General features: G+C 36.8%; 1 protein-coding gene across 1 annotated transcript; it reads right to left on the bottom strand.

Moving 5' to 3' along the window:
- Positions 1 to 8,198: 8,198 nt before the first annotated feature.
- On the bottom strand, positions 8,199 to 12,452 carry LOC108264362 (E3 ubiquitin-protein ligase TRIM35). Its single transcript, XM_017465808.3, has 6 exons — positions 11,957 to 12,452; positions 10,884 to 10,979; positions 10,563 to 10,793; positions 10,451 to 10,473; positions 10,236 to 10,354; positions 8,199 to 9,179 (listed from the first exon to the last, which is right to left on the bottom strand). The coding sequence occupies exons 1-6, from the start codon at positions 12,359 to 12,361 to the stop codon at positions 8,644 to 8,646; spliced, it is 1,410 nt and encodes a 469-aa protein (XP_017321297.1). The 5' UTR covers positions 12,362 to 12,452; the 3' UTR covers positions 8,199 to 8,643.
- Between the last annotated feature and the right edge of the window lie 1,972 nt (positions 12,453 to 14,424).

Genomic DNA, 14,424 nt, shown 5'->3' on the forward strand with positions numbered 1-14,424 from the left:
TGACATTATTTATACTTATATTTATGAATTATTGAGTCTTAAATCAAACCCTTTCAATTTGAGTGGCCTGTCAATATAACTATAACAAGAAAATAATAACTATAACGGTGATAGTAGTTAACACTGAATGTAATGTATAGCATGATGACATCATTTAATATAACAATAATAAGCTAATAAGATTCCCCCCAGCACCATTATATGTCACAGACATGGAGAACCCTTGCACCATTCCAATGTAAAAATTATATTTACTCTTGCTGTAGTGATTTTTCAGGGAAAATGGATCTACATCCATCCATCCGTCTATATTCTGTACTGCTTATCCTACACAGGGTTGCTAGGAGCCTGGAGCATATCCCATGGAACTTGGGGTACACCCTGGACAGGGTGTCAGCCCATTGCAAGGCACATTCGCACATATTCACACACTCTGGACAATTTGACAGTCCGCTTACAATGCATGTCTTTGGACTGGGAGAGGAAACCTCTGAAGCATGGGGAGAAGATGCTAACTCCGTACACACAGGGCGGAGGTCGGATTTGAGCCCCAAAAACCAGAGGTACGAGGCAAACCTGCTAAACACTAAGCCTCGGAAAGGAATTCCAGATGCATGTTAAATGGGCATATATCACAGTGCTGTTGATGACTCAGTTGTGATTGGTCAGCTGTTGGTGATTCATTTTCTTTAACTGCATATCTGACAGTAGTGTCTGCTTATTATACAAATGACAGATTTGCGTTAATGCGCTCGTTCTGATACGTTATTGTTACTATGTTAACAACTTCCACGGATACATTAATGGCAGATGCTCCACATAAATGGAATAAAAACCATGTGTAATTGTTGACATGGCAAAGACTGCAGCGAGGAGACATTAAAAAAAAAAAAAAAACATTTACGGAAGGAGTCTACTGTGTCACCTCTTTTTAAATTCAGAGGTGAATCTATTCCTTTAAGTTTCCTGACACAGGAAAGTCTTCAGGATGGAGAGCTTTGTGGGATTTTTCGAACGTAAGTGATAACAGATAACTTGTTATCGTGGACATTCCACAACATTAAACGCGGCTATAAACAAATAGAAGTTTGATGTGGCTGTAATAAAAAATGTTTTTTTAATAAAATGCTTACATTATTTTATGCCTTATTTAGAGTTTAGAAAAGGAATAACCTCATTTCTGATTGGCTGGCAGTTTTGCATCAGATCATTAGAGTGGTACACCTTGAAAACAAATCCTGTAAGAAAATGTAATCCCTGTTCTAAATCGAAGCACGTGTAAACATGAGAAACAGCATGAATACTATCTTTATACTGACCTTTTATTTGTCTCTCACCATCGCCTATTTTATTACCCTGACAAATAGTAATAAGAAAAATGAATTGAATGGATATTACACTGGGGGCATGGTGGCTTAGTGGTTAATACATTTGCCTCACACCTCCAGGGTTGCAGGTTCCAAAAACATGCGTTGTAGTCTGATTGGCATTTCCGAATTGCCCGTAATGTGTGAATAAGTGTGTGTATGATTTTACTCTGTGATGGGTTGGCACCCCGTCCAGGACCTTGTGCATTGAGTTCCCTAGGATACACTCCAAGCTTCCCCATGACCCTGTGTAGGATAAGCGGTATGGAAAATGGGTGGATGGGTGGATTTTACACTGAGTTGACATCATAAAACTTGGGAGGCAACAGATACACTCCATTATCCACATCACCATCAACTTGCAGCGAAAAAGTCTTTGTCCTTTTGCAGACAGGGACGACCTGCTGGAAAAGCTAACGAAGACTATCTGTGTGTTTCACTGCAGAGATTGCAGCTCAATAGAGTCTGATTTTCAAGCTTGAATAAAATAAACAAGATGCACATGACAGCTAATTAATACGTACACTTATATTTTGTAAGTAAAATTGATCTTCTCACCATATCATTGATTTCTTCTCACCATTTATTCATCCTCATCTTTTAGATAGATAGAGATAAAGAGTATTTTATTGATCCCCATGGGGAAATTTGGTAATTTGGTTAAAAAAAAAAATAAATAAAAAATTATACTCTCAACTCAACGTTAATGTTGCAATGTAATTATTAGTCTAATTTTATTTATGCTGAATGGAAAAAAAGGGAATACATCATCTCGCATCCAACTTCATTTCTGGCATATTATAAACCCAGTATTATCACTGTATAACAGTATTACCATCATATAACATTGTATAACATGTGTGAGAGTGTACAGCAGGAAGCTGTACTCTGCCATCGCAAAATGGTGTTCCTCATCATGATTTATTGTTTTATACAGTAGATGTGTTGGCACCCACAAAGTGAAAGGGCGGGACTAGAAAGTTAGCTAAATAAAACAATGCCCATAATTATGAGTTATAATCTACAAAACATTTGTGTTTTAACACTGGTGTCTGTCCATGGTATAACAGAGATAATTCAATGTATTCATCATCTGCAGTGAATCCAGAGTAACAGAGTAACACTGGTAGCAAGGTGTGAGAATTCACCCCAGGATGTGACGCCATAGCCTACCTTTCACACACACATTCGCACACTCTTTACACCTACGTACCTGCATTTTTTTCGTATAGCGTAAGGAAAACCAAAGAAGAAACCCACATGAACATGAGGAAACACAGTGCAGAAACTAAACCGAACTCAGGATCAAACCCAGAACTCTGGAACTTGGATGTACACGGTAAAATCCCTCGTGTTGAATCAACACCCCGAGTGTTCATTTGTGTCCAGTGGACTTATATAAACACAGTAGGGTATAAATTCAACACTCTGGGTGTTAAATCAACACTGGGGATTTTGCTGTGTAGCCACCATGCTGCCCATAACAGACATAATAATTACCACACACAGGAAAATAACTAACAACTGAAGAAAAAAAAATGATTTCACTTCATATTTTATAATAACTCCCAATGAAATGTCTTCTTATCTTGTATTAATCCTCTGAGACGGTTACCATCAGAGAGATCAGCCGATCTTGTAAACATACGTGGTTGTGTGTATGCATCTGTGAGTGTTTAGTGACACAGATAATTGTCTCTATCTTGTCGTATTCCAATCCACCTGATGACTTCCTTGGGCTAATTGGGATGGATTAAGAGCATTACATAAACAAAGAAGTTTATGTAATGATGCAGTCTATGCTTTATGTGTGAATTAAGGGATTTTTTTTGGATTGCTCATAAGTATAAATACTAATAGTGCCATGATTACATTAATTAAATTATGCTCTGCCACACTCGGCAACAAAGACACAAACGGACACAAGTAGGACACGGTGTTGCTAAGGTTCCTGTGAATGGCTTCATCTGCAGGTGACAGAGTGCTTGTGACAGTTGTAGAGGGATTGGGAAAGGAAAGCCTCTTAGTCACTGTCTGCATGGCCCACTGCCATAGAGACACAGCAAGGTTACAGCTGAGCCCTGAGCCTGCAGACAACACGCAGAGCAGGGCTTCTTGACACTTCTAACCATTGCAAATGTTCTTCAAATGTGCACTAATAAAGACCCCATAGGATTTGGACGTATTTGCTCTTACTGAATAACGAGCTAATGTTGCAGGATACAACGTCGTCTACTCCTGACTGATTGATATTCATTCATTCATTCATTCATTCATTCATTCATTCATTTATTCCCTTATTCATTCACAATGAAGGAACCATATTCCTGTTTTCACTTTGACATGTTTGATTGTGTATGTGTGTTTTGTTGCTCTCATTTAATGGCCAAAGCAAATTCATGACCTTGTAATGAAATACAAACATAAACGTCTGGTGTTCACCAAATTCTGGTTAGGAGAAGCACTGATATCTTTAGATACAGGTGTACTTATATATAATCAGGGATTTAGTTGGGACTCTAGGGACATGTCTCTACCAATATCCAGCGACTACTGAATTGTCCCTAGGAATAATTTTGATCAAACAATTAAAATACATTCATATATTATATATATATATATATATATATATATATATATATATATATATATATATATATATATATATACATCCATCCATCCATCCATTTTCTACCGCTTACTCCTTTTCAGGGTCACGGGAAACCTGGAGTCTATCCCAGGGAGCATCGGATGGATGGATTATACGTAATCCCTGTTGTCTGTCGGTGACTCGTGGTTTTTATTTTAAAAAAATTATTTAAACTTTATTTAACGTGGAAAAGAATCATTGAGTCTAAGAATCTCTTTTACAAGAGCGTCCTGGCCAAGACAGGCAGCAGCATAATTTGTGGTTCACAAACTGTTAACAGATGTCGTTCTTTACTATGAGTCCTGCTTTCCTAACCTAAGATGAAGATTGGGTTTGCTGTTTCTTGCTAACGTGTGAGAGGCTGTGGCTACATAGCTCCAAAGGCTCCATCAGCTAGATGCGTATCATGCAGGCTATCATTACATGAGGAAGGCACCATCATAAAATTATTGTACGTGAGGAAGACACCACCCTTATACTAACAGATGTGTTAGTTAGTTAGTTAGTTAGTTAGTTTCTGTGCATGAAAATACCGGACAAATCAATCGTGTCTCATACTGATTCAGGAACAGTGTATTTTTTTCAATGTGTGACAATCCCGTATTAATGGGATGAGTGGCAGGTCCAAACTTTAAAGTTTAGTGTGTGTGTGTGTGTGCGTGTGCGTACTTTGACTTGTAAAGTAGTTCCTAATGCCCACCTTTCTTTTTTTTGGCCACCATCCTGACTCAGCATATCACCCAAATATATATATATATATATATATATATATATATATATATATATATATATATATATATATATATATATATATATATATATATAAAATATATTTAATGGATGCACGAGGGCTTAGTGGTTAGCACATTCTCCTCACACCTCCAGGGTTAGGGGTTTGATTCCTGCAAGAGTTTCTGATTGGTAGGCTGATTGGCATGTCCACAGTGTCTGAATGGGTGATTGTGCCCTGCTGTGGCTTGGCACCCCATCCAGGGTGCCATCCATTGGTACCCCATGCTCCCTGGGATAGGCTCCAGGTTCACCGTGACCCAGTAGGATAAGCGGTATAGAAGATGGATGGATAATACTTAACTAAGCCATAAAGGTTTTTCTTTAATATTAATGTGGCATGAACAGAAGCAGTCCTGCCAGGTAGTATCTCGGACAGAGCAGGAAGAGAGGCAGGTTTAGAGGCAGGGTCACAGGTGAGGTCGAACAATGACATGGTGATATGTTGGTAGTGAGATTCAGAGTTGTGACAAATGTTAGGACGATGTACTGCTGTACTGTCCTGAGCAGTGGTGACTCAACGGTTATGGCTCTGGGTTATTGCTCAGAAGGTTAGGGGTTCAAGCCCCAGCACTTCCAAGCAGCCACTGTTGGGCCCTTCACAAAGGCCCTTAACCCTCTCTGCTTCCAGGTCGCCATACCATGGCTAACCCTGCACTCTGACCCCAACTTCCTAACAAGCTGGGATCTGCAAAGAAAAGAATTTCACGGTGCTGTAATATATATGTGATAATAAAGGCTTCGTCTTCTTCTTCTATATGGTTCATCCATGTGTGTTTGAAATGAAAGCTTTGAATAGGCACATGTTGTCTCTGTGGACTGATTCTATGTCCCCACCAATGTCAAACCTATCAAACGAATGTCAAACCTATCAAATGTCCCCACCAATATCAACCTTATCAAACTCTTTTGCTTATAATGATAATTTTATATGACTTTAGACATCAGCTAGGTACAAAAATGAGCATTTAGAATTTGTAATTTTACTTGATAAATTTTTGACGGTGTCTAAACTAGAAATTTGGTATATCACTAGAATTCCGGTTTTCTAAACAGAATTATTATTAATTAGTACAGTATTATTTGTCCTTCTTTGCTTTTCATATATTTAATATCGCAATATTACACAGCATTTTCTTGTGTGTGTGTGTGTGTGTGTGTGTGTGTGTGTGTGTGTGTGTGTGTGTGTATTCTTAGTGTTCGTACACTAAGAGCCCCCCCATGTGGCTCTGATATACAGTACTACTCTCTATTTCAGCAGTGTGAATGCACTCAATGAATAGATTCTTTTCCCCCCAAACAAACATCCACAAAATCAATCGATTATTCATAGCTGTTGCTGTGACCGTGTTGTGCTGTCAGTACATCTTTCCGATTTCAATCATTCATTCCATGTTAACAGTTTAATAATTCATAGTGTTCGTTCACCCTGAAGTCTCTTTCATCTAGGACTAAATGACAAATGCCAGTCAGACTCGTTAAACCAGTGTATTTTTATTGTGTAGCAACAATATGGCTAAATACGGAGGCTTGTTTATTCATGACAAAAGTTCAAAAGGTACTAGCGTTGCAGTTTTCTTCACACAACGACACACTGATTGCACAGTAATAAAAAGGTTTATAATGGTTTATCTGAAGTAGCTTTTGTTTTAATAGCTTTGCTGTCTTTCTGAACAGACCTGCGTTTTACAGAGTAGAGCAACACTTCACTTCTTTCCCATCCTGATCAAGGCACTTGATTATCTGAAGTAGGCATTTCTGCGGTTCTGAAGTGCTTTTATATTATGATTACTGAAGTGGCTCATCTTTCGACATGATGTAAATTGTGCAGACAAATGGATTCAGGAGGGATTTTAATCGTTAACATGTATAGTTTTAATTTGATCTTTACATGTAAATAAGTACGAATAAGTTACTTTTAAATGATCTAGGAAATGTGATGACTAATAGGATATCATCACAATTATTATTGTTCACAACTGCATTATTGATAATTACATGATGTATCCACAATTGAAAATATCTTGAATATGAGCAAATTTATCTATTGCTTCTTATTATAAATCAAATATAAGATTATTCAGCCTTTGGCCTCAAGCTTCTAGATTTTCTTATTGTATTCGCAGATTAGTTTAATACTTTCTAGAAATAAATGTTTTAAAATGAGAAAAAAAATTAACGTATATACCAATAGAACAAGCTTTACAGTAAATTAGTAACAGATGCATTAATTTCAGGTTTCATAATCATATATTTGGTTTATTCTTATTTTGTAATTCAAAGTCTGGATAAATCGGACTATATTCAAGATATTTTCACTCACTGAAAAGTTTTTGCATTTAAAAACAGCTTGTTTTTCTGTTTCTTGATGTTTTTTTTTTTTTTTTTTAGACTATATAGAGCTGCAATGTTAAGGAGATCCAAACCTACTGTGGTTTCTGTGTTCAGTGGTTATAAACCCAAAAAAAACCCAAAAATCAACACTATTTTTTGCACGCCATGCAAAATCACAGAGAACACACAAGAAGTACATTTAAATAAAATCACCAACATCATACAAGAGATTCATTTAAATAGCTCATTGTGATTGGCACATGGCTATAATTAACGTACAGTGCAAGTGGTTGCGAAATAGGAAGCTCTATTTATGTGCATGTATGCATTCATGCCAAGATCAAGCAACAAAGTCATGAAATGACATATGATACAGTATTTGCAATAAATACCAGTCATTCAACCATCTTCCCCCTTTGTTCTTCTCAACTCATCAGAAAACATGTACACCATACGGAGTTACCACTTAGCAGCATGACTACAGGCAGAGCTACAGGTAACCTGCCGTCCAAAATACAGCAACAGCTTACAAAACACTATTTGTAATGACGTGCAAAATGCTTCTCCTTAGATTAAGCTTACTGTAACCCTGCTCATTTTACCACAATAAGCTAACAAACTATTCTTATTATACTAACGAAACTAGTGGTGAACTACTGGGAAGTTTACTACATAATAATAAAATATGATTTTTTTTATGAATATTAATGGTTTGTGATAAGTCTCTGTGAAAATGAATAGGCTGAGAAAGATACTTTATTATACAGCAATTTATAATCTAAATATAAAATATACAGGGTTGATTTTTCAGAACAAAAATGAAAATATTTCACGAATAATCCACTGATGCTGTTCATTCACATTATACATTATAATTATACATTCCTTTATCACAATGGAGTCCAAAATCTGAGACCACAAGTTCCATTTTTTTTTAAAAATGTAATATCAAATTTTTCATTCATACTTTGAATGTCTTTGAAATTCATGTAAATATGCCTGATTTTTTTAGCATTTGGTAGCCACCCCCTACCCAGTCCTCCCCCCCCCCCCCCCCTTCTTTTTTGGTTGGGTTTTTAGTATGGACTTCACAGGTTTGTGTAAAATATGATGATTCATCTTTGATCATATCCATAGGAATGTCATTTAAACATGTGCTTCAGTGGAAGGGGTGAGAGTTAACATGCTCACTATCACAAACATTTGGTTTCTTTGTTTTCAATTTTTCGAAATTCAAAACCTTTCTGTTTAGTCTGAGTTTTAAATATGGTCTCAGATTTTGGAGCCCACAGTGTATGTATGTATATATATATATTTCACGTTGCTCCTTATTCACATTGAGTGGGTCCTTTTAACACTGAACTTGAAAGTACTGCCAAATAAATGTCACTTAAAGTGTATAAAAGAAGGTCTTGTTATGTCACACACCAAAATGACAACAACAACATTCACTGGGAGGCAATTAGCTCTATTTAGAATTATGAAAGTTGTTTTACATCCATACTACTCCTCAGTAATAGAGAGTCCCACTTGGACTATTCTCAGAGCATTATCAGGGCAGGCGTTACAGAAGTATGGATACACTCGCTCAGTGAACGTGTGTACAAAGGTATGCACATGAGTATCATTGACAGGATCGAAGAACGAGACACAGCCTTCGTCCCAGTCAAGCAGCACTCGGATCCTCTGGAGTTTCTCTTTCAGGTTGATAGGAGTAAGCATCTCATCAGACAAGCCTTGCCCGTATTTCCCCTTGTAGTATCCTATATGCCATAGACCTTGCTTTGAGAGGATTTCTCTGTGCTTGTACGCAGACTCTGAGATTACACCGACCGCCCAGGCTGAGCTGTTTCCCACCTCGATGTCCCAGCAGTGTTTACCTGAATCAAAACCCTCAGAGCCTAGGACACTTGAGTAGTCATTGAATCTCAAAGGGTTCACTGGATGCTCTGGACTGCTGTTATGAAGCTCCATTCTGGTCAGATTGTCAGTCAGGTGCAGACAGGGGTGAGCGGTGTTAGGGTCGAGGATAACAGGAGCTGGAGTTAGCAGAAAATGAAATGAATGTTCAATTAGGTTAAGAATGAAATGGTTGACACAGGGCTATGTTCAGGCTGTAAATTCTCAGTTTCTAGATTTAATACTCGGATGCTTTTTCTTGTTAGGTCGTTCAGGAAAATTATTATATGCAATTCTACAGTCTTAGAAAATAGGATTATTTAATGAGGCTCCCGGCTTTCATTTAGAACCCTGTTTGACAGGAAGAGGATCAAAGGACTCCTTAGATTTAAAAAAAATTCTAAGAGTTTACTCTTAGAAAAGAGTGATTTACATAATTTATATATATTTAGAGATTTAGTTCATTTGTTTTGACAGATCTGGCCTGGATAATGTTAGTTTAAGTTGAAGAGTAGCTGGTCCTCTTTGGGGTGATGGAGAGTAAAAATAAAGAAAACTTTTATGATTATTATTGTTGTTATTGTTGTTGTTACTATTATTGTTAAGGTTACCTGCTGTAACTGTGTTTGCACAGTTAAAGAAAGTAAAATTATGTTTTAAGAAAGATTCTCACCCTAAAATTAATTAATAATTAATAAATTAATAACCATGGTGTTTATTTATATATATATATATGTATGTGTGTGTGTGTGTGTGTGTGTATATGTATGTATGTATGTATGTATGTATGTGTAATTTATTTTTGCAGTGCACTGATTATTATTAGCATTGAATACAGATTACAAAATAGTATTTCGTATTTCAGATTCATCATCTGAATGAATGAATCAGTCCAAAATTGTGAGGAAATTCAATATGGGGTAAAAGCAGTAAGAATTCTGATGTGACTATTGTGTATGAGGTTGCATTACCACATCTGTATTATTCATGCTTTCAGTATCACACATGAAAATGAACTGACTTGGAATGAAAAAAAAATCAGACTGAACAATGAAATCTTACTGTTCACATTCTTCCAGGAAAAACAAATCACTGTAATATCTAATTTGGGTAAGTTTACAGGCAGTCTGAAGATGGCTATATACGATTCAGATATTTTTAATATTCCGAAATGAAATATGCCCAGCTGAACTTACTGTATTTGATAATACTCAGCATCCTATCCCACACTCTGAACTTCAGGTTGCCTAGATGCTTTGCCACGTCAATCAGTGATGCAGAGCTGATCTCAGGATCCTTCAGATCACACTCAGTTCTGGACGAACATACACACAAGGGTCAATGCTGCTATGGGTTTAGAATCAAAATCACAACCAGAGACAAAATCAGAGACCAAGGATAAAATACATACTTTCTCACAGTAGCTTCATGGTTCTAGAATAAAAAATAAGACGATCAGTTTATGTTCATACCAATTTAATTGACCTCTTTTAATTTAACCAATTTAATTTGACACTTTTTACCTGCAGAAATGAAATACTGTTGGATTCTATAGCTTCCTCAATAGCTGTAATTTTGTCAGAGAGGTCTAAAACATCTCTGCTAATTTGGCTCATCTTTATCATGGCTGCGTTAGCTCTCTGCTTCTCTTCTTCCCTCAGAGCAGACACTCTAGAGGCCTCTTCATCCCAAAGAAACTGGTGAATCTTCTCAAACTCCCTCCTGATCAGAGACTCGGTGCAGTGGGCCTGACTCTGGAACATCATCGACAACAGACCTAACTACAACATGTAGTATCTACATACACTATGTCCATTAGGTTGATGAATGAATTCTATTTGTACCTTAATATAATGCTCAGTTTCAAAACAAGTGTGTTTTGCATTTCTGAAGAGTTTCAGTCGCTCCTTCAGTGGTGCCAGTTTTCTTTTCAAGTCCAACTGGAAATTGGGAAAAAGAACAAAACAGATAAATAATCCAGTGATGCAGGTTTTTCACTTTACATCTTCTGCCGTTTCCCCCAAAAGCATTTTATTTTAATGGTCATTTACATGTCATGAAAATCAAAATCAAGTAACAAAGTTAGTAAGTTAGTTAGCTAGGTAGGAAGCCAGATTTGTTGCCACAAGAAGGAAAATATTTTGAACCACAAAACGTAAATTGATTATATAAATATAACGATTTATAAAAGCACAATTTCACTATTTATTCAAGTGAATTAATTAATTCCTTCATTAATTAGTTGTTTTAACTATCTATGCCTGTGGAGCTCAAAATAAGCTTCAGGGACTTATGAAGGTCATCATGTGTTTTTTTGTTTGTTTGTTTGTTTGTTTTTATGTAATTTATGCTTTTTAATGAATACATTGATTTATTTTAAATGGTCACCTTCAACTACTGTATTTACTATATTTTCAACTGCATATTTGTTATGTAGTTAATATAGAGCAGTTATAAGCTTATTTGTCCTGTCACTGAAATTTTAAAATGTATTAATATACCGTACAGTTCATAAGGAATAATTAATATCGGCTCAAATGCAATGTTAATACAATTAACTGAGTACTATTTGTATGCTACAAGTTACAAATCTTTTATTTCAAGGTAACTGGTTTGGGTTTTGATTCTAAAAAAAAATTTGGATTTTTTTTTTTTTTTTTTTTTTTTAAATATGATTACATTCACTGAAATCTAATCTGTAATGCGACCATTAAGAGTCCAGTAAACTTTTTCTACACTGCAAAGTTTATTGTTGAGGCATGAAAATGAAAGCCAGTGCTTCTAGACCTTACACTCTCAAAGTCTCAATTCACTTTAATAAGTCAGCTGCACATGTGGTTCAGAAAATACAGATGTTTAAGTCATATGAGTATTAGTGTGCAGTGTTACAGAAGTAAAACACTGGGCATGATGGTACCTTCAGGTCCTCTGCCACTTCATCGAGCAGTTTAAAGCAGTGCTTATCGTGTATTTTTGAGGTTTGACACTCCGCACACACAGGCTGTTTATCCTCCAGGCAGTAGTGTGTGAGCTTCTTGTTATGCAGTGCACAGAGGATCTCCACTCCACCTGAAGCTGTCTGGTTGCTCTCCTGTACGAAAGCCTCACACAGGTTCTTCAGAGCGAGATTACACGGAGGACGATTCACTGAAGAGCTCGTTCGGCACAGAGGACACGTGGGAGACTCTGTGTGTTGCCAGAACTGTTCCAGACAGAGCCGGCAGAAGCTGTGAGAACACATCAGGAGCACGGGATCCCTGAAGACATCACGGCACACAGGACACTGAAGATAATCCTCCAAAAGTGATGTGGATGAGGCCATTAATCAAGATTAAACTCCTTAGTACTATGTATTAATCTTAAAGCACTATCTCTCTGCCTCTCTCTCTCTCCCTCTCTCTGACTCTCAAGAGTCCATCTGACAGACACTTAAATACAGAAATACGGTATGTGCGCTAACACAAGGGTTATTTGCATTCCACCCCCCACCCCACCCCCCCCCCCCCCCAACCTATTTGAGCAGTTCTAAAGAAACATTCTTCCTGTTGCAGATAAGCTTCGCCAGAAATATCTGCTGTCGATTTAGTTAAAGGATAAATGCACTCATTTTCCATTACTGAATTCTAGAGAATTTCACAATGGTTTGAATGGAGACTACACTGACTCTCTCTCTCTCTCTCTCTCTCTCTCTCTCTCTCTCTCTCTCTCTCTCTATCCCTCCTGAAAACATTTTAAAGTTTGGTTGTTTAGGTTTTAAAGCATTTGTTATAGCAAATAAATAAACAAACAAATAAATAAATGCACTTTTTTAGGTAAATAGGTCAAGTATAGAACCTATAAATCTTAAATCCTAGAGCTTAACAATCACAAAAAAGATAAAAGTACTACTAATAATAAATAATCACGGTAATGGCAAAAATAAATAAATAAATAAATATTTGAACAAAAAAAGGCTTTACAATTAAAACTGTTTTATGTACTGGAACTGATCAAATCTACAGATATGCACTGAAATGGGCAGCAGCACGCACCAAAGCCATCTGCGTATAAATATTTATGTAATGCCATTTGATCATTTAAAAAACAAAACCAGTTAAACCAGCTAGACCAGCTACCACTCTATAGTTTTTCAAATACAACCCCAGTTGGGACATTGGGTAAAATTTAAATAAAAACAGAATGCAATGATTTGCAATTCTCATAAACCCATATGTTATTCACAATAGAACATAGAAAACATATCAAATGTTTAAACTGAGGAAACGTAGCATTTTAAAGTAAAAATAAGGTAATTTTGAATTTGATGGCCGCAACACGTCTCAAAAAAGTTGAGAAGAACAAAACAAAAGGCTGGAAAAGTAAGTGTTACTAAAAAGAAACAGCTGGAGGAACATTTTGCAACTAATTAGGCTAATTAAGAACAGGTCAGTAAGATGACTGGAAATAAAAAGAGTATCTTAGAGAGGCAGAGTCTCTCAGAAGTAAAGATGGGATGGAATCTGGATGGAAGCACATGTTGCTCTAAAACCTGTATATACCTTTTAGCACTGATGGTACCTTTCCAGATGTGCAACCTGTCCATTCCATAGGCACTAATGCACCTCCATACCATCAGAGATGCAGGCTTTTGAACTGAGCGCTGATAAAAAGCCGGATGGTCCCTCTCCTCTTTAGTCCTCTTTAGTTTAGAGGATGCAGTGTCCATGGTTTCCAAAAAGAAATTCACATTTTGATTCGTCTGACCACAGAACAATTTTCCACTTTGCCTCAGTCCATTTTAAATGAGCTTTGGCCCAGAGAAGACGGTGGCATTTCTGGATCATGTTCACATATTGCTTCTTCCTTGCATGATAGAGCTTTAACCAGCATTTGTGGATGGCACGGAGAACTGTGTTCACAGACAATGTGTTCTGGAGGTGTTTCTGAACGGATGCATTGATCTCCATTACAGAATCATGAATGTTTTTAATGCAGTGCTGCCTGAGGACCCGAAGATCACGGGCATGCAATACTGATTTTCACCCTTGTCCCTTGAGTGCAGAGATTTCTCCAGATTCTCAGAATCTTTTGATGATATTATGTACTGTAGATGATGAGATATTCATAGTCTTCACAATTTTACATTTTACGTTGAGGAACATTATTCTGAAATTGTTCCACAAATTGTAGACACACAGATTGGTGAACCTCTGCCCATCTTTACTTCTGAAAGACTCTACGATTCTCTTTTTATACCCAATCATGTTACTGACCTGTTTCCAATTAACCTCCAGCTGTTTCTTTTTAGTAACACTTACTTTTCCAGCCTTTTCTTGCCCTGTCCCAACTTTTTTGAGACGTGCTGCGGCCATCAAATTCAAAATCACCTTTTTTTTTTCTTAAAAT

This window comes from Ictalurus punctatus, chromosome 4 (assembly GCF_001660625.3).
Source record: "Ictalurus punctatus breed USDA103 chromosome 4, Coco_2.0, whole genome shotgun sequence".
NCBI lineage: Eukaryota > Metazoa > Chordata > Actinopteri > Siluriformes > Ictaluridae > Ictalurus > Ictalurus punctatus.